The sequence below is a fragment of the Asterias amurensis genome, chromosome 17 (assembly GCF_032118995.1).
Source record: "Asterias amurensis chromosome 17, ASM3211899v1".
Classification (NCBI taxonomy): Eukaryota; Metazoa; Echinodermata; class Asteroidea; order Forcipulatida; family Asteriidae; genus Asterias; species Asterias amurensis.
The window spans coordinates 14374187-14391879 of record NC_092664.1 but is presented as its reverse complement, the minus strand read 5'-3'; the positions used below and the strand labels follow the sequence as shown (position 1 = coordinate 14391879).

The 17693-nt window shown below is 38.0% G+C and overlaps 1 protein-coding gene across 1 annotated transcript in view; it reads right to left on the bottom strand.

Moving 5' to 3' along the window:
* Window positions 1-17693, bottom strand: part of LOC139950141 (uncharacterized) — a 145743-nt gene that overhangs the window by 79795 nt on the left and 48255 nt on the right. The window contains exons 3-4 of the mRNA XM_071948767.1: window positions 8043-8189; window positions 3100-3208 (exon numbers count right to left, since the gene is read on the bottom strand). Coding sequence (XP_071804868.1) covers window positions 3100-3208; window positions 8043-8189 — 256 coding nt within the window. The remainder of the gene's footprint in view (window positions 1-3099; window positions 3209-8042; window positions 8190-17693) is intronic.

The window sequence follows — 17693 nt, the reverse complement described above, 5'->3', positions numbered from 1 at the left end:
TATTAGATTAATGGATCCGAAATGCTTGGAGCTTGCCAATGTTATTTACATGAGCTTGGAATTGCTTCAGTAAATTTGGAATTATTGTGGAACGAAGTACCGCTACTGATCTTGTTAACGTCAGCCAGAGTCTTCCTTGTGGGAGGGGGGGGGGCGCCCCCACAGGGCCCTTCCATGGGTCCTAGCATCCGGGTGGTGGTAATGTCTCTTTTTGATCAAACTGAGATTTAATGTTTATGAGATAAAGCTGGATCATCCCCCTTATGTTTCACGTATTTTTATAACATGCTTTATATATTTAAGTCGAGTTAAAGTAAAACAGTATTGGTTGCCTAGGTTATGCTCATGTAAACGATGCCAGTGCTTTGTCCGATTCTCGACCGGGAAATTTATATGTTAATTTCAGTTAGCTTTTTGTGGATAGACTCTGAATATGCCACTAGAACCTTAACGTCAATGGTAAGTGGCAGCTAATCAAATTTAAGAGGCACTGGACACCTTCGGTAAGTGTCAAAGACCTGCCGTCGATTTCACAAGAGTTAGGACTCGTCTTATCTCGAGTTAGGACGAGTAACTCGTCCTAACTTAGGATTAATCTTAAGGTCTGCATGCTACAGTGCAGGGTTGGGACTCGTCCTAAGTTTTGTGAAATCGACGGCCGTATTCTCAACAAAAGCATACATGAACAAATTTGTGTGATTTCAAATGCCTCAAAAGAGGCTTCAAGACTGAAGTATTATACAATTTTGAATGAGAAATTACCTCTTTCTCAAAAACTGCGAACTTCAGAGAGTGCGCCGTTTCTCACAATGCTTTACAAGGCAGTAAAAATGTAACATCGCGTTGATATATTATAAGAGTCTAGTCTAGAAATCTCTATACAGAATCTGACATTGCCGTTTAACACCCCAGGGTAACCATGAGCTACTAGAATCATCATCTGAAATCCCTCGTGTAATATCCTCAATTTCGCCACAGAGCTCCCCCGTTCGCATCCACAGGGTGAATTGGTGCCGCGCAACACCATAAAACAAGCCCATGGTTTTTTAGCTCAAGTATTTCAGTTTATTTGTCCGATTTCCTAAATCAGGCAATGATTTCATTTGTAACCCCGTGGGGACACTCCTGAAATATATCCACATTTGTCAACATGTTTTTTTACTTTCTTCACACCACCACCCTTATGCGTATTGGTTTATTAAGTATGGCGACGCCTCGTTGCATTATTTACCGATCTAGATATTGTGTTTCTACCTCCATGTTTATGACTATCATATTTGGTTATACACTTCAGGTACATTAGATTGACATTGATCGTTTGACGTGTTTGCGGAACCTATCAGCTTTGTCTGTCGGGCTTTATGTGCCTTGCTTTATACATGAACTTGAAACTGATAAATGAAACTCGTTTTGAGTGAATTGTGCTCGATACTCTTTAGGGACTACATTGGTTCGACTGTCTGACATCGCCTATTAACACCACAAGGTATCCATGAGCTATTAAATAGAATCATCATCTAAAATCCCTAGTGTAATGTCCTCAATTTCTCCTGAATACGATCAAAGCATACTGATCGAAATGTCGAGTTGAAACCAACGGTTCTTTTCAGAACCACCCCAACTCATTAGAGATAGTCATTACATGGTGTTACCGCAAACCTTTCCATATCGTATTTCCACCATGCAAAGTTTCAAATGCTACTTATATTGAATTTGATATTTGTTGGTACGCCTGACTTGTTGTCTATTTGTTCGTTTCGTCCAGACGAACCAAAAGTCAACTTTTTTTTGCTGGTTTGTTTAATGAAAAACATAAGAATTATTGACATTGTGGGGTGCTCTTCATAATTATTTAGCAGACAAGATTAAATAAAACAGGGTCATAGCAAACACATTGATAAGACCATTAATTTCATTTTATGAAAGGAACATTACAAAATTGGTTTTTGCTAACAAAACAGTTGCTGACTGTGTAAGCACTATGTAATCCACCATATACATAAACTGACAAACCTGTAGAACTTCGAGATCGATCGGCCATCTGGGTCACGAGAGAATAGTGAAAACAGATACGATTTGAAATTTTGCATTCCGATCGATGCCAAAATAAAAAAAGGAATAAAACGCTCACTGAGCGATAAACTCCAAACGCGAAGTTATATTATTTATTTCTCATCAAATATGACATTTCAGACATGAATGTTTCAAGGGATGTTTTCAACCTTCATCGTCATTAGACCGTGTAAGTTTATGTAAGTCTGTGATCTTCAACATTTTTGTTTTTACTTATTCGCATCTGTAACGTTCCTTTAAACGTGTGTTTTATGCTTTTTGATTGTTGTTTGTTTATGAGTATTTATTTGTTTGTTAACACTGTCACATAATGTGAACTAATTATCTGTGTGTTTGTTTCTCCTTGTCTCTTACTTGGTTATGTCAGATGAGTCTTGTGGTTTCTGTAAGATTAATTATTTATCTCGAAGGAACAACATTATTATTTCTATAACCTAACTTAGTGTGTTATAAATTAGCTGTCTAGTCCTAGGTTTTAGGGAAAGGTTAATGGTAGGATTATACATTGGGAAAATGTATTATGGGTGTGTGGAAAAGGCTTTGACCTACAAGGAACTGAAAAGGGTACTTGAGCAAAAATGCCAAGCCATGATCTTTGCTGAATGTCATATTTTGAATTGTTGTCGATCAATAAGTAAATTGAGTCATATGACTGTAAAGCTGATTTAAATTTTGTAAAACAAATCTATCATTTCGAAAACCCTTATCCAGCGCTTTTCTGAAGGATTCGCGAAAAGCTCTACTACGTCATCACTCATGTTACGCGAAAATTCGGAGCTCCAATTTGTAAAGCCGCTTTGTTGCAGCGTGGGAGTACAACAAAGCAAACTCCCAGGCATACTTTCAAAACACTGTCATTTGAATGCACGCCGTCAACCGCAGAAGTGTTTTTACAGTTACTATAATATTTTGTTTTTTGTTTTACAAAGTTAAGACTTGGAATCCGATTGGGTGTCCTTTGAATGAATAGACATTGTGATTTGTTTTGAATTGTTATTAAAACAACATTTTTAGTCCGGTACTTACATGAATCTGATGTTATTTGGCACATCGTTGCCATAAGAAGCATTCAGCGTGACGTCAGAGCACGTCATTTGAAGCGCTCCGAAATGACACCCGGTAACGTACTGCTGGTCTGCAAATAAAGAGAATAGCGTGATTGGTTTTATTTTCGACTCATTTATCTTGTGTTTTTTCAACTTTAGTTTTGTTCAATCAAAATACACAAATTGATTAGTTAGACAGGGATGATATACAATTCGGTGGCATAACAGCTAAAGCTTGCAGGCGAAAATGCTTTGTACACAATACAACAATGGTAGAACGGGCTGTGTTCGCGAAATAGAAAGACATGCGGGGCGTTTTACAATCAGGTTAACGATCTACGAATTGGTTTGTCATCCGTGAACAATTTATTTAATTTGTTTTATATTATTTAGTTTTTAGTTAGTTTCCAATTTTGTGTTCAATTAAAATTTGACGTTCGTGACCACCGCCTCACTATTGACCTGTAATTGTTTTCCTTCTTCTTAACCATATTGAATATGGCTGCAATATGTAACCGTTGTTTGATAAACTGTCTACAAATGTACATGGAACATTTGTACTGTGATTTGTAAATGTTTTTCTAAAGACACTGGACACTAATGGTAAATCTCAAAGACTAGCCGTCGCGGTAGATGTATCTCAACATATGCATGAAATAACCAACCTGTGAAAATTTGAACTCAATCGGTCGTCGCGAAGTTGAGAGATAATGTTGAAAGAAAAAACACCCTTGTCACACCAAGTTGTGTGCTTTCAGATGCTTGATTTCGAGACCTCAAATTCTAAATCAGAGGTCTCTACAAATTCGTGGAACATTGCTTCTTTTTCGAAAACTAGAGTACTTCAGAGGGAGCGGTTGGTATTTGTTCTTTCATTAACATCTCGCAACTTCGACGACCGATGATGCAAAATTTTTTACAGGTTTGTTATTTTATGCAAGTGTTGAGATACACCAAGTGTAGTCCTTGACAAATACATATAGTGTCCAGTGTCTTTAATGGGTACGTTGCCTTGGATCCGACGAGTTGGTCTTTGAAAAGCTATTCATACAGTGTGTTATAAAATGCATATATGGAAAGTGAGATGGTTTAAAAGTGTTATATAATGATCCACACAAATATGCCTCGAAGCTGAACAGCTTACCTCGTACATCGTGAACTAAGACGACACGCCTTTTTGTGGAGACAAAATTTTGTCACCATAAAATGGCCGGCCGTGTTTAGTTCGCAAAGTAAATAGAACAACCGTGTAACTTCGAGGCATATATGTGTTGATAACTATATTATACTTTTAAAACATCTTTCTAACCATAAGCATTTCATAAATCACGGTTTTGAAAGCTTTTCATTGACCAACTCGACCGATCCAAGGCAACGTGACCCTTTTACCATATATCAGTAATTGTCATAAAAGCTCATAACATGTAGTACATTTCAAGTGTACACTAATGGTGAGTTTGGTTAGACTTATAAACTTGTACAACAACGTGCAGCAGTGTCAAGTTATAGTATCTGACGCAACTGGGCACTTGGAGTTTGTCACCCTGGCTGCTTAAGAACATCTGTATAGTGTAACATTACACCTTGATAGTAGTTGAAGAGTAGTTTATTTAATAGCTGTTTTCCTTGAGGATATGGGTTGGGCGGGGGTTCACCACGGTTTTTTTTTTGTTTACGAAGAGATAGCTCGATCTCACACACACTCAAAACAAGTCTAGAACCATGCTCAACCCTTTTACCAGAGGGCAGAGAACCCGGTCCCCAAACCCTTATCCTAATAACAGTTTAGATATGTGACGGTCGTAGAAATTGTTATATTTGTATTGCATTAACTTATTATGTACCATTTAGTTATTCAAGAGACGCGCCCTCTCTTGAGAAGCATTTCATTTCGCGCGCTTTTGCCACCCTCATACTGATTTCCAGCGAAGCCCTGAAAACACATAAAAAAATATTTTGTCTCCGTCTGTTGCAGGAATAAAATGGTCACTGTGCACCGAGTGTAAAGAAAACAAACTGCCGGAGCATGTATCCTTACCCGACTCTTTAAAGCCATTGGACACTTTCGGAACAGCACAAAAGTTACAGTTCACAGATTTACAAATAACTTATAGGGTTTACAGAAAGTAATGGTGAAAGACTTCTCTTGAAATATTATTCCATGAAATGATATTCTTTTAGGAAAAAAAAACCCATTAACACAATATCAATTCTCGATATCGAGAATTACGGATTCATTTTAAACACATGTCATGACACGGCGAAACGTGCGGAAACAAGGGTGGGTTTTCCCCGTTATTTTCTCCCGACTCCGATGACCAATTGAGCCTTAATTTTCACAGGTTTGTTATTTTATATGTAAGTTGAAATACACGAAGTGTGGGCCTTTGGACAATACTGTTTACCGAAAGTGTCCAATGGCTTTAAGAAATTGAGAGGGTCACAGATATATGAAAAAATCCCCGTTGTTATGTCGTGCACCTGCCTCTGCGGTGATGAATCTGTATGGCAATACGCAACTACTCTTCTACATGTAACAGCTGATTTTGTGTAAAATGAAATGCGATAGTTGTCGATTTTAACAGCAGCTTCAGTGCAATTAGTACATCACGATCATCGTAGATATAATATTTAAAAAATGTTGTTGCTAACAAAGTTATGGATCGATTTCACAATGAAGCCAATCGAACAAAGTTGTTCAGTACAACAGGTACAGCCGACGTTCGTACAATTGTCATTTCTTGTGATTTTCACGAAAAGTATTTGCTAAATTGTGACAAATCTGATTAACAGTGTATTGAAGCCGAAAAGTCTAGCGAATCGGACTATGGTTCGGACGGAGGAGTCATAATCACAGAATCGTTGTCGCCACACTAAACTATAATAATATTGCTTCTCATCATTTATTAAATGGATACAAACTGATGGTGTGAATGCTTAGTAATTAACGTGTGCACCTCTTGTGGCTTTTAGACATTTCATGCTTCTTAGGAACTGATGTGGTTTATGAGATGCATGTACTGGACACTGTTATTATTATAAACAAACTGCCCTGTTAACAGCCGTATTGGTGTCACTCTTTGGTTTCAACACGTTGTCCCGCCTCTGACGAAAAAGAAACGGCCTTACATGAGAAGAGTCACGGTGTTGCCTACTTTTAGCTTTAATGCAAGCAGTTAATGACACCCATTTTTCTGTGACGGATTTGATGATGACGGAACCTACCGCTGATCCTATTTAGTTACCTTACTATTTTAAAACAAAATAATGAACAGCTGTATATAATTCAACTGTTATATTGACCGACTTCTTTTTCCGCTCGATTTCAATAAAATCATTGCCCGTGATTTCACCGGTTGCGGGGCCAACATTGACCTGACGAGCACATGGGTAACTGACCGTTCAATTTCAATTGATTGTACCCAACGTTCGTCTTTTCTCTGTAGTTGATACTATGGACTCGGAATTTATATTAAAAAAAGGTGGCTTCCTAGTTTATAATTTGTGTTTAAAGACACTGGACACTATTGGTAATTGTCAAATACCAGTCTCCTCACTTGGTGTATCTCTACATGTGCATAAAGTAACAAGCCTGTGAAAATTTGAGCCCAATTGATCGTCGAAGTTGCGAGAAAATAATGAAAGAAAAAACTCCCTTGTCACACCAAGTTGTGTGCTTTCAGATGCTTGATTTCGAGACCTCAAATTCTAAATCTGAGGTCTCGAAATCAAATTCGTGGAAAATTACTTCTTTCTCGAAAACTACGTTACTTCAGAGGGAGCCGTTTCTCACTATGTTTTATACTACCAACAGCTCTCCATTACTCATTACCAAGTAAGGTTTTATGCTTATCATTATTTTGAATATATATACCAAAAAGTGTCCACTGCCTTTAACACCATGACAAATGTATACGGAGTATGTGCGTATCTTCTCTTTGCACGAGTACACTGTGCATGTATAAAGAGACGGTTAGTGGTTATTACTTTAAAATAAATTGAATGTTCTCTGTTTTCATGAAGTATGTAAATAAATTTAAGTTTGAATGGATGACGTGTCCTGACACTGCACCGTCACACTAGGTGAAGTGTAGATGCGAATTGTACTTGTCGATTTTTCGCTTGATACACTTTGAGGCCTGATCCTTTTCTGGCTCAGGTTGACCCGAAACTGGTTAAGATTTTAGTTTGACGAAGCTCGGATCAGTCTGACACAGCTCTGTGTTGCAGTCACTCTGTGGACATTCCCTTGATTTGCACCCTTATTGAAATCCCTTCCTGTCAGCACTGTTGGAAAACACTGTGTGGACTTGTGTGAGTCCACACGTGTTTCGAGTCGGTACACGTGCGTGGATCTCTTTTGTTGCCAGGTAAACACTTCGTTTGTAACACTAAAACACATTTTTTTTTTCCGCAGTCACTCTTTCGACATTCAGGAAAATCATATTCTTTGATGTAAAGCATTTTGTGGACGTGTTTTACTCCACAAAGTTTCACTGTGTGTTTATCTGGGTTTTTATTGGTCATGTCCACACTTCATATAAGAACAGAAAGACAGCCGAGTGTTGCAGTCACCCGGTTGACAATCCTGTGTTTTGTGCTTTTGAGGAAAACCGTGTTCTTCAACATAGTAACAACATGTTAGTGGCATGTTTTTGTCCACAGAGTGTTTCAAGTATCTACACTCTGTGTTCCTCTTTTGTTTTCAGATTCACAATTCATTGATACACAGCTCTGTGTTGTAGTCACTCTGTGGACATTCATTTGTTCTTTACAATTGAGGTAACCCTACTCTTCAACACTTACAAAACACTGTGGACGTGTGTACTGAGTCAACATAGTGTGTAAGTGCACATAGTGTGTCAAGTGATTTCCTAATACCACGAGACCTTTTCTTGCCACACATCTGCTTCCTAAACTTACCACAATTCAGCTCATCCTCTTCCGTATCACAGTCCACGTAATTATCACAGAAGTAATGATACGGAACACATATGATGCTATCCAGGCAGTTATAGACTGGTGCGTTCTGTGCAGCATCTCTACAGTGCACAGAACGGGGCGAGTCCGCTGGAAGTAAAGATGAAAAAGAGACATGATGCATACATCAAAAGGAAACAACTTATGTTGGTTGTCTGTTTGCGTAGACATTGGAGATGTCATAAGGATTTGAGTGTGAAGAATTTGAGTGTGAATTAAAGGCAGTGGACACTATTGGTAATTACTCAAAATAATTATTAGCATAAAACCTTACTTGGTAACGAGTAATGGGGAGAGGTTCATAGTATAAAACAATGTGGGAAACGGCTCCCTCTGAAGTGGCGTAGTTTTCGAGAAAGAAGTAATTTTCCACGAATTTGATTTCTAGACCTCAAGTTTAGAATTTGAGGTCTCGAATTCAAGCATCTAAAAGCACACAACTTCGTGTGACAGGGGTGTTTTTTCTATCATAGTTGTCTCGCAACTCCGACGACCAATCGAGCTCAAATTTTCACAGGTTTGTTATTTTATGCATATGTTTATGTACACCAAGTGAAAAGACTGGTCTTTGACAATTACCAATAGTGTCCACTGCCTTTAAATATTCCCTGGCGACATTATTGGTGTTTTTTATTTTTGTTTTGTTTGTACAGTTTGGGTGACGGATAGAGAGACATAAAAGTACAGTAATGAATTCTTAATGTTACACAGTCACGCTGGTGGAACTTTTCTTGAGGGCTTAATAACCACATGACACACAGTAACTATACGGAAACAATCAGGTACAAAATAATGTGGAAATAGACAAACGGAACTTGTAGTGAGCAGAAACAAGGAAATAAAGCCAGTGGACACTATTGGTAATTGTCAAAGACCAGTCTTCTTACTTGTTGTATCTCAACTATGCATAAAATAACAGACCTGTGAAAACTTGAGCTCGATTGGTCGTCGGAGTTGCGAGATAACTATGAACGAAAAAATTACCCTTGTCACACGAAGTTGTGTGCTTTCAGATGCTTGATTTCGAGACCTCAAATTCTAAACTTGAGGTTTCGAAATCAAATTTGTGGAAAATTACTTCTTTCTCGAAAACTACTCCACTTCAGAGGGAGCTGTTTCTCACAATGTTTTGTACCACCAACCTCTCCCCATTACTCGTTACCAAGTAAGGTTTTATTATAATAATTATTTTGAGTAATTACCAATAGTGTCCACTGCCTTTAACAATGAAAAGTGAAATATTGTGTATCGGGTGAAGAGAAGGATATCATGTGATACGATAATAATAGAATACAAGCAAAATCAGCCATTTCGAATCGCTCGCTGTTCTTGCTTAAAGGACAACTCTGCAATGGCCCACAGATTACAGGACAAGTCTGCAATGTCCCTCAAGCCAAATATCGTTGTCGAGATATGATTTTAGTGTGTGCTAAATCTATCCCACCAGGGCAACAATTGTTTGCTTTTAATGTATTTGTTTTGTCACCGCGGTGGTAGTGTGGTACCATTAAAGTATTTTGTTTCCCTCTCGTATAAATCTGTACACAAAATTAAAAGAACACTTATTTACTGTGACTCAACGGTTCGTGATGAAAACCCTAAAACCAGTGTATATTTCCATAAATAAAATGTTGTACTGTGCGTTACTTTGTTTCAGTGTGAGACACTACCCAATTTAGTCAATGGCTACAAATGAAGTTATGGTTGATAAAATGTTGGCGCTGTCCAATTTGGTACAACTCCAAGACTATTATTAGCCTTAAATAAAGGTATAATTATGATTACTTGTTTTATGGATGTGGTTCATGTGGGAGCATTAAGTTTTAATATAACAATATTTAAAAAAAATTGTCATATTGGCTGGGGTGATTATATTGTGACTGGGAACAAACCAGACTAGTAATAAATAATGAAACAAATTATAAGAGGAAAAAAAAACGGAATGAAGTATTCAAGTTCGTGCCATGTTATGGTAACCATGCGACGTTCACCTCCGCAAATTGTCATCATAACAGCAAGTCATCATCACCCATGCGTATCATTTCTTGTATTTCCCGCTCTTTGATGAATGTTGTTCTTCTCATCCCTGAGTAGTTTTTGTTTTATGCACAACTAAATATTTCAACTCGGTACCAATTTGTTGATGCACAACTGAATATTTCAGGTCAGTACAAGTGATTATCATTATCATTTATTTTTATTGTATTATTAGTGATTGAGTTGGACCGACAAAAGGCCAAACAATGCCAGGCAATGATAACGAAGGCCGAGCGAGATGAAGTTTTGAACTCAGGTGGAAACATTTGAAATTGTGTTAGCGGAAGGGAATGCTCTCCGGCCTGGGCATTACTGCTACGCAAGGAAACAACTGCAAAACGACGTTTTTTTTTTTTCTTTTTCAGAGTGAACAATTCGACTGCCTTGAGCAAGGCTAACAGTTATAACGAAAAAAAAACATGATGAAAACAAAAGGTTTACCAAAATGTTTAAGTATACTAGTGGCATGGCGTTACGACCCTTAACATTAATTTTTAAAGGTAATAAAAACATTATTTTAAAAGCCTTACAAAATAGAAAAATTAACGAAGCGAAAAAGAAAAAGAACATTTTACGAGTTGGTTACAACAATTTGAATTTTCTGCAGTTAAAAACAAGAAATATAAGGTTAAAACTATATAAAAAAAAAATTAAAAAAAGGAAGAGAGTTACTTTCTTAATCGATAAATGCTCCCAAAATTTATATTTCAAACTATTTGTCACACTATTTGTCACATAGGCCTATTCCTTTTATTTATTTGTTGCATTCATACACACCATTTATTTATTCGTCATGCTGTGTGCGCACATATTATTATTACCAATAAAAACATGAAGAAAATACTTACAAAATCAAAACATGTTCAGGACCCCCCAAAAACAAGCCGTTAACCATACGTACACATGAAAAACGTTGGAGACCCAGAAGAATTGGACATTAAAGATATGATAGAACATTATTGAATAAAAACCCAGTTATAACAAAATAATAACGAAAAACAAGTTTGCAAGTCGCCAAACACACAAGGCCTGAAAGCCAATTCAAGGTGTGGGCTACATTTTGTTTGGGGGGGGGGGGGGGGCATTGTCACCTACTCCTTGGGCTGAAACAGGGTTACCCACTTTACAGTCCAAACGCTGATGTAGCCATAAGTACACATCAGAAGGCTGGTTGAGGTAGAGCAGAAAGCACGTCCGCCCAAACTTTTTAACATGGAAATACCCACTACCACCAAAACAATCACATAAATATTTTAGAATCAATTTTAAATTAACCATCTGTCTTGAATTAGTGGACAATAAATATTTACACAAGAATGATGCACACACAATTTCATCACTAATGGCAGTCAATGTCGCATTTAATTGAAACTATTTTTGCCTTTCCTCGTTGCATTTTGACATTGAACATTTTTTTCTGCGCCGATAGACGACATCGCGGGATGTCAATGTTAAACGTTTCTGGTCACATACTGCATGGGAATTAGCTATAAATTATCTAGGTCACATCGCAATTTCACATCTACGCCAAAACAAAATTAAATGAAGAAGTTGCAAGGTGTCATCCGGATTCCTTATTAAAAAAAAACACCAAAAAACCTTGTCTTAAAATGTTAACAACCTTGCCTGATAAACTTCCACAAATTGGTTTCTTTAAATACCGTGCTTGACGGTTGCCTAGAACGTAAGCAACCAGAATATTCTTACTCACTTCCTCGCCGCCGGAAAAATCTCAGAAAGACACTTTGTGCTAACAGAAACAAGACATGGGCTAGAAAACCTTGGAAGTGTGTCTACCTTTTATTTGAAAATCTGGATTCTTAGATATTAATCGTGCAACCTTCGACTCGCTATTAATGACTTATTCAATTTTAAACTCCAGCGTAGCCTTCAAGTGTGCATTAAAATACGGCTACCCTGATTTTTTTGTTTACGGGAGTAATTGTCGTTGGTTAATGCTTTGGTTAAATATACATATTGCCACGTGGGATACTCACTTCCATCACTTTACGTTTAAAGTTAATTGAATTGATCGTCGGACGAGTTGGGGGAAACTCGTTTTCAGTAATAAGTAAGCAGGACAGTTATTTTCAGGAATGAGAAGTCCGCTTAATTCCGAAAATCTACTCCGCGGCAGTACCAAATAAAGCTAGACAAGTTCCGAAAAGAACACAATCTACCTGGCATGTAGATACACGCATAGTGTTACCGCAGTCAAAAAATACACATTGATACCTCGCCATTCAAATCCAAAATAATAATTCACTTTTAATTCCCCTTTTTGTTGCCATCGGTGTATAATTAAAAATAATGTCACGCCACATTGTCATTAAGCACATGAGTGAACCACCACTCGACATTTCCCTCGTAATGGCAAAAACTACGGGGAAAGGTATGATGAGTTATAGTTATTGATGACACTTGCACGCTTGAAAATAATAATATCATTGGCTGAGAGTCGTGCGCAGCGAGTAAACGCGTGCACGTTTGTAATGCCCGTCATCAAAGATGGCGGCCAATAACGTCATTATGCATTCCATCTTTATACGGCAGGTTGGTTATGTGATGGATTGTGCTTTTAATGATACAGGCAAAGAATGAGGCAGAATATGTCACGAGAAGCTAATCCGGCTATAGGGCCATCTCGAAGTGTCCTCTTCAAAACATTTAAAGGAACACATTGCCTTGGATCGGTCGAGATGGTCTTTGAAAAGCGTTCTGTAACCGTTTGTTATAAAATTGGTATGGTTAGAAAGATGTTTTAAAAGTAGAATACAATGATCTACACAAATATGCCTCAAAAATGTGTGGTTTTCGTTTTACCTCGTCGACAAGTCAAAAGTTTGACTCCCATAAATGGCCGACCGTGTTAGTTCGCGACGTAAATTGAAACCGTGCAATTTTACCCTATGTTCTCAATTACTTTCCCATATACTTGCTCCCCTTTGATGAAATGTTGACTGTGAGATAGAGAGCGTAACATAATGCAGCAACGCTTAAAGGCAGTGGACACTACTGGTAATTACTCAAAATAAATATTAGCATAAAACCTTACTTGGTAACAAGTAATGGGGAGAGGTTGGTAGTATATAAAACATTGTGAGAAACAGCTGCCTCTGAAGTGGAGTAGTTTTCGAGAAAGAAGTAATTTCCCACGAATTTGAGGTCTCGAAATCAAGCATCTGAAAGCACAAAACTTCGTGTGAACAGGGTGTTTTCTTCTTTCATAGTTATCTCGCAACTTCGACGACCAATCAAGCTCAAATTTCCACAGGTTTGTTATTTTATGCATATGTTGAGATACGACAAGTGAGAAGACTGGTCTTAGACAATTACCAATAGGATCCAGTGTCTTTAAAAGCAAGACACGAAAACTGTTTTTTTGCTTCGTCCTTCGGATGGGACGTAAAACCGTCTGTCCCGTGTGTTGGGTGGGCATTTAAAAAGTACACTTATCGTAAAGAGAAAGGGTTCGCCCGGTGTTCCTGGCTTGATTAGTTTGTTATTTTATGCGTATGTTGAGATACAGCAAGTGAGAAGACTGGTCTTTGACATTTACCAATAGTGTCCACTGGCTTTAAAGAATAAAACAGCGCATTCAGAACATTTACAAGTGTTCCAGTGTGTTCCAGGTCGAAATTGATCCGGACTCCCCAGGCTGTGTCATTATAATCTGGAATCCGTCTCGATTCGACCAACAACCGTGTCAAATATTTAGACCAGTTTCGAGTTAAGCTTCAAGACACTTTTGGTTATTGTCAATGACCAGTCTTCTCACTTGTTGTATCTCAACATATGCATAAAATAACAAACTTGTGGGAAATTTTAGAACAAACATCATTGTCACACGAAGTTGTGTGCTTTCAGATGCTTGATTTCGAAACCTCCAATTCTAATTCTGAGGTCTTGAAATCATAGTCTTAGAAAATTGCTTCTTTCTCGAAAACTACGTCATTTCAGAGGGAGCAGTTTCTCAGAATGTTTTATACTATCAACCTCACCCCATTACTCGTTACCAAGTAAGGTTTTATGCTAATTAATATTTTGAGTATTGACCAATAGTGTCCACTGCCTTAAAGTTTGGCCCACTGGAGCCCGGGTAGATTCCGAACCTGTAATTTTACCTTTCAAACAAACACTACGTAGGAAGGGTTGACGAAAACTAGACAATACAAAACGTCACTGCAAACTACTATGGTTGTTGATGATTTAATAATGATGTTGTTGATGTTGCTGTTGCCGATGTTGTCGTTTGGGGGTTGTTGGTGTTTTTGCTATTGCTGTTGTTGTTGTTGTTGCTGTTGCTGTTGCTGTTGCTGTGGCTGTGGCTGTGGCTGTGGCTGTGGCTGTGGCTGTGGCTGTGGCTGTGGCTGTGGCTGTGGCTGTGGCTGTGGCTGTGGCTGTGGCTGTGGCTGTGGCTGTGGCTGTGGCTGTGGCTGTGGTTGTGGTTGTGGTTGTTGGTAATCAAGTTGACGTTGTTGTCTTCTTCTTGTAATTCTTCAATATCTTTTTCTTTAAAGGTTAGTGATTTTGTCTTTAACTCAGCGTTTTTCTCTTGCCTGACAGTCGTTGGATCATGTGATATATTGTATCGACCGCTCAACAACAACATTCAATGCAAAACGTATATAGACCTCCCTCTCCCCCCCCCCCCCCCCCCCCCCCACACACACACACATGAAAGCTTATGAAAAAAGAGTTAACTGCCCTGTGGGATATAAATCTGCCTCAAACACAACCGGTGTTTTGTTTTACCCAAGCTGATGCAGAGTTATCACATTTCCAAATGTGGATAATTCCGAAATTGCATTAAACCCTGTAGCGAATCCAACCACAAAACCACTTGTACATGACAAGTGGAGCTCCCATGACAATGAAGGACAAACATAAATTCGTATAAAATTGCTCACCCCATTCTACCGTAGCTCTTAACGTGTACTTCGAGGGTTCACTATGTTACCTTTTATTGGATTTCCTAGCTGCAAAACAAGGGCAGATGTTCCAGAAAGCCTCTTCATGGCTTGTGAAACTGTTTGTGCAATGGAGACAGTTCCAATCCAATTGGACGTGTGAACATAATGGAGTTTCATGTCAAACACACAAAAATAAAGTATTTAAAGAAAGAAGTACTTTACTTGTTAACAGGGACATCTGCAATTTGATAGTGTCTTTGTCTAGACTTTTCCCTCTTGAAATGTCGATTTGTAGACTTTTCCGTCACTACAATGTTCTCGAATTTACATTTAGGTGTTTTTGTTTTAAAGGAAGCATTTATGTTATATTCCCCTTGGGCCACTCGTATACTGTCTGATTGCTTTAACATTTAGCGGTTGATATACCACACGTATATAGGCCAGAATCCAGTAAAATGCAGAGATGTCTCGGGTTTTTTTTTTTTTTTTTTGTCATGAAAGCCAGTGTCAGCTTACATTGCTCCGTTCACGCCGTTTCTCTTTCTAGTTTACTTTGACGTCTCTCGCACTTGGCTTCTTCTGTTTTCGTTTCCTTCAAGTGGTTAACAATAAATGAGTGTGGTACTCTCTACTTATCTTCATCTTTCTCTCTATCTGTGTATGTGCTCCTCATGCATCGAATTATGTGACCCGCCATATTAGGTTTCCGTCTTAAAGGAACACGTTGCCTTGGATCGGTCGAGTTGGTCTTTGAAAAACGTTTGTAACCGTTTTTTATAAAATGCATATGGGTAGAAAGATGTTGTAAAAGTAGAATACAATGATCCACACAAACATGCCTCGAAATTGCGTGGTTTTCCTTTTACCTGATCGACTAACACGTCGGCCATTTATGGGGGTCAAAATTTTGACTCCCATAAATGGCCGACGGTGATAGTTCGCACAGTAGAAGGAAAACCACGCAATTTTGAGGCAAACTTGTGTGGATCATTGTATTCTACTTTTAAAACATCTTTCGAACCATATGCATTATATAAAAAACGGTTACAAACGCTTTTGTTTTGACCAACTCGTCCGATCCAAGGCAACGTGTTCCTTTAAAGGACACAAAACACAATATCCACAGATTTACACTAAACTTACACCGTTTTAAGATAATGAAAGTAGAAAGCGTACCTTGAAATATTACCTGCTGATATGCTGTAGTTTTTGAGAAATGAGTAAAACATTGTCATGAACATACGCTATGACGTGCTAAAATAATTTTCGTCTCATGATCACTGAGACGAACATTATTTTCATGACATTGGTTTACTCATTTCTCAAAAACTACAGCACCTCAGCAAGTAATATTTTCAGGGAAGCTATCTTCTATCATTTTCTTCGAACTTTGTAAGTTTAATGTTAATCTAAGGACATTGTGTTTTTTGTCCTACAAAAAGTACATAGACCCCTTAAAAGCACTGGACATATTTGGTATTTGTCAAAGACCAATATTCTTACTCGGTCTATCCCGATGCAAAACATAATAAGGATACACCGTATTCATCTAAAACGTTCCCGCAAAAAAAAAACTTAAAAGTATCTTTCTCGATAATGATGCGCATAAATCACACTGACGTATACAAATCTATGACCATATCTTTGAGCAAATATCTTCCATCAAAAGCACTGCGGCCGATTTCACGAAACGCTAGGATCAATCCTATCGCGAGTTAGGACGAGTAACCCGTCCTAACTTAGGACGGGTTCAATGCGTCCTACGTCTTTGGATACGGAACTGAACCCGTCCTAAGTCCTAAGATTAATCCTTAGTTAGAAACGGTTTGGTGAAATCGACGGCTGGATACATTTGGTAGTTGTCAAAAAACAGTATTGTTTGTGTATCCCATCATATACAAACAACAACAAAACAGGTCATCGAAGTTGCAAGATAACAATGAAAAGGAAAAAAAAACACCCTTGTTACAATTGTGTGGGCTTTCAGACGTGTAAAACGACTTTTTAAAGGCATTGGAAGGGTTTGTGGTAATTGTCAAAGACCAGTATTCTCACTGAATTAAGCTGAAACGTTCCTAGGCCACACGGATGACTTTAATTTAATTTGCCTCGATAATTATGCCCATAATCATCAAAGCGTGCGTCTGCAAAAAAAAAAAAAAAAAAAAAATCTATGACCATATTTTTAAGCAGGTATCTTCCTTTAAAGGCACTGGACACATTTGATTGCCAAAGACCAGTCTTATCACTTTCCGACATACACACACCAAAACAAGAGAATTACAATGAAAGAAAACACCACTATGGTTGCGCAATGTATGTACTTTCAGATGCGTAAAAAGAGCTTCAGACCTGAAACATTTTAATATCTCTTTGAGGATTTACCTTTTTCTCAAAAACTATACTTCAGAGAGAGCCGTTATTTTCACAATGATCTACACTATGAACACCTATCCATTAATCGTTAGCAAGTAAATTGTTATGTTTACATTTATTGTGAGTAATTACCCATAGTGTCCAGTATAGCTTCAACATGTATTAGTTGATCTTAAGACCGTTCACTTCTCGTACTATCTTGCTTTATATATTTTTTGTTTACCCACAGCCGAAAGTCAAATAACAGAGTATGCTGTTTAGGTATAAT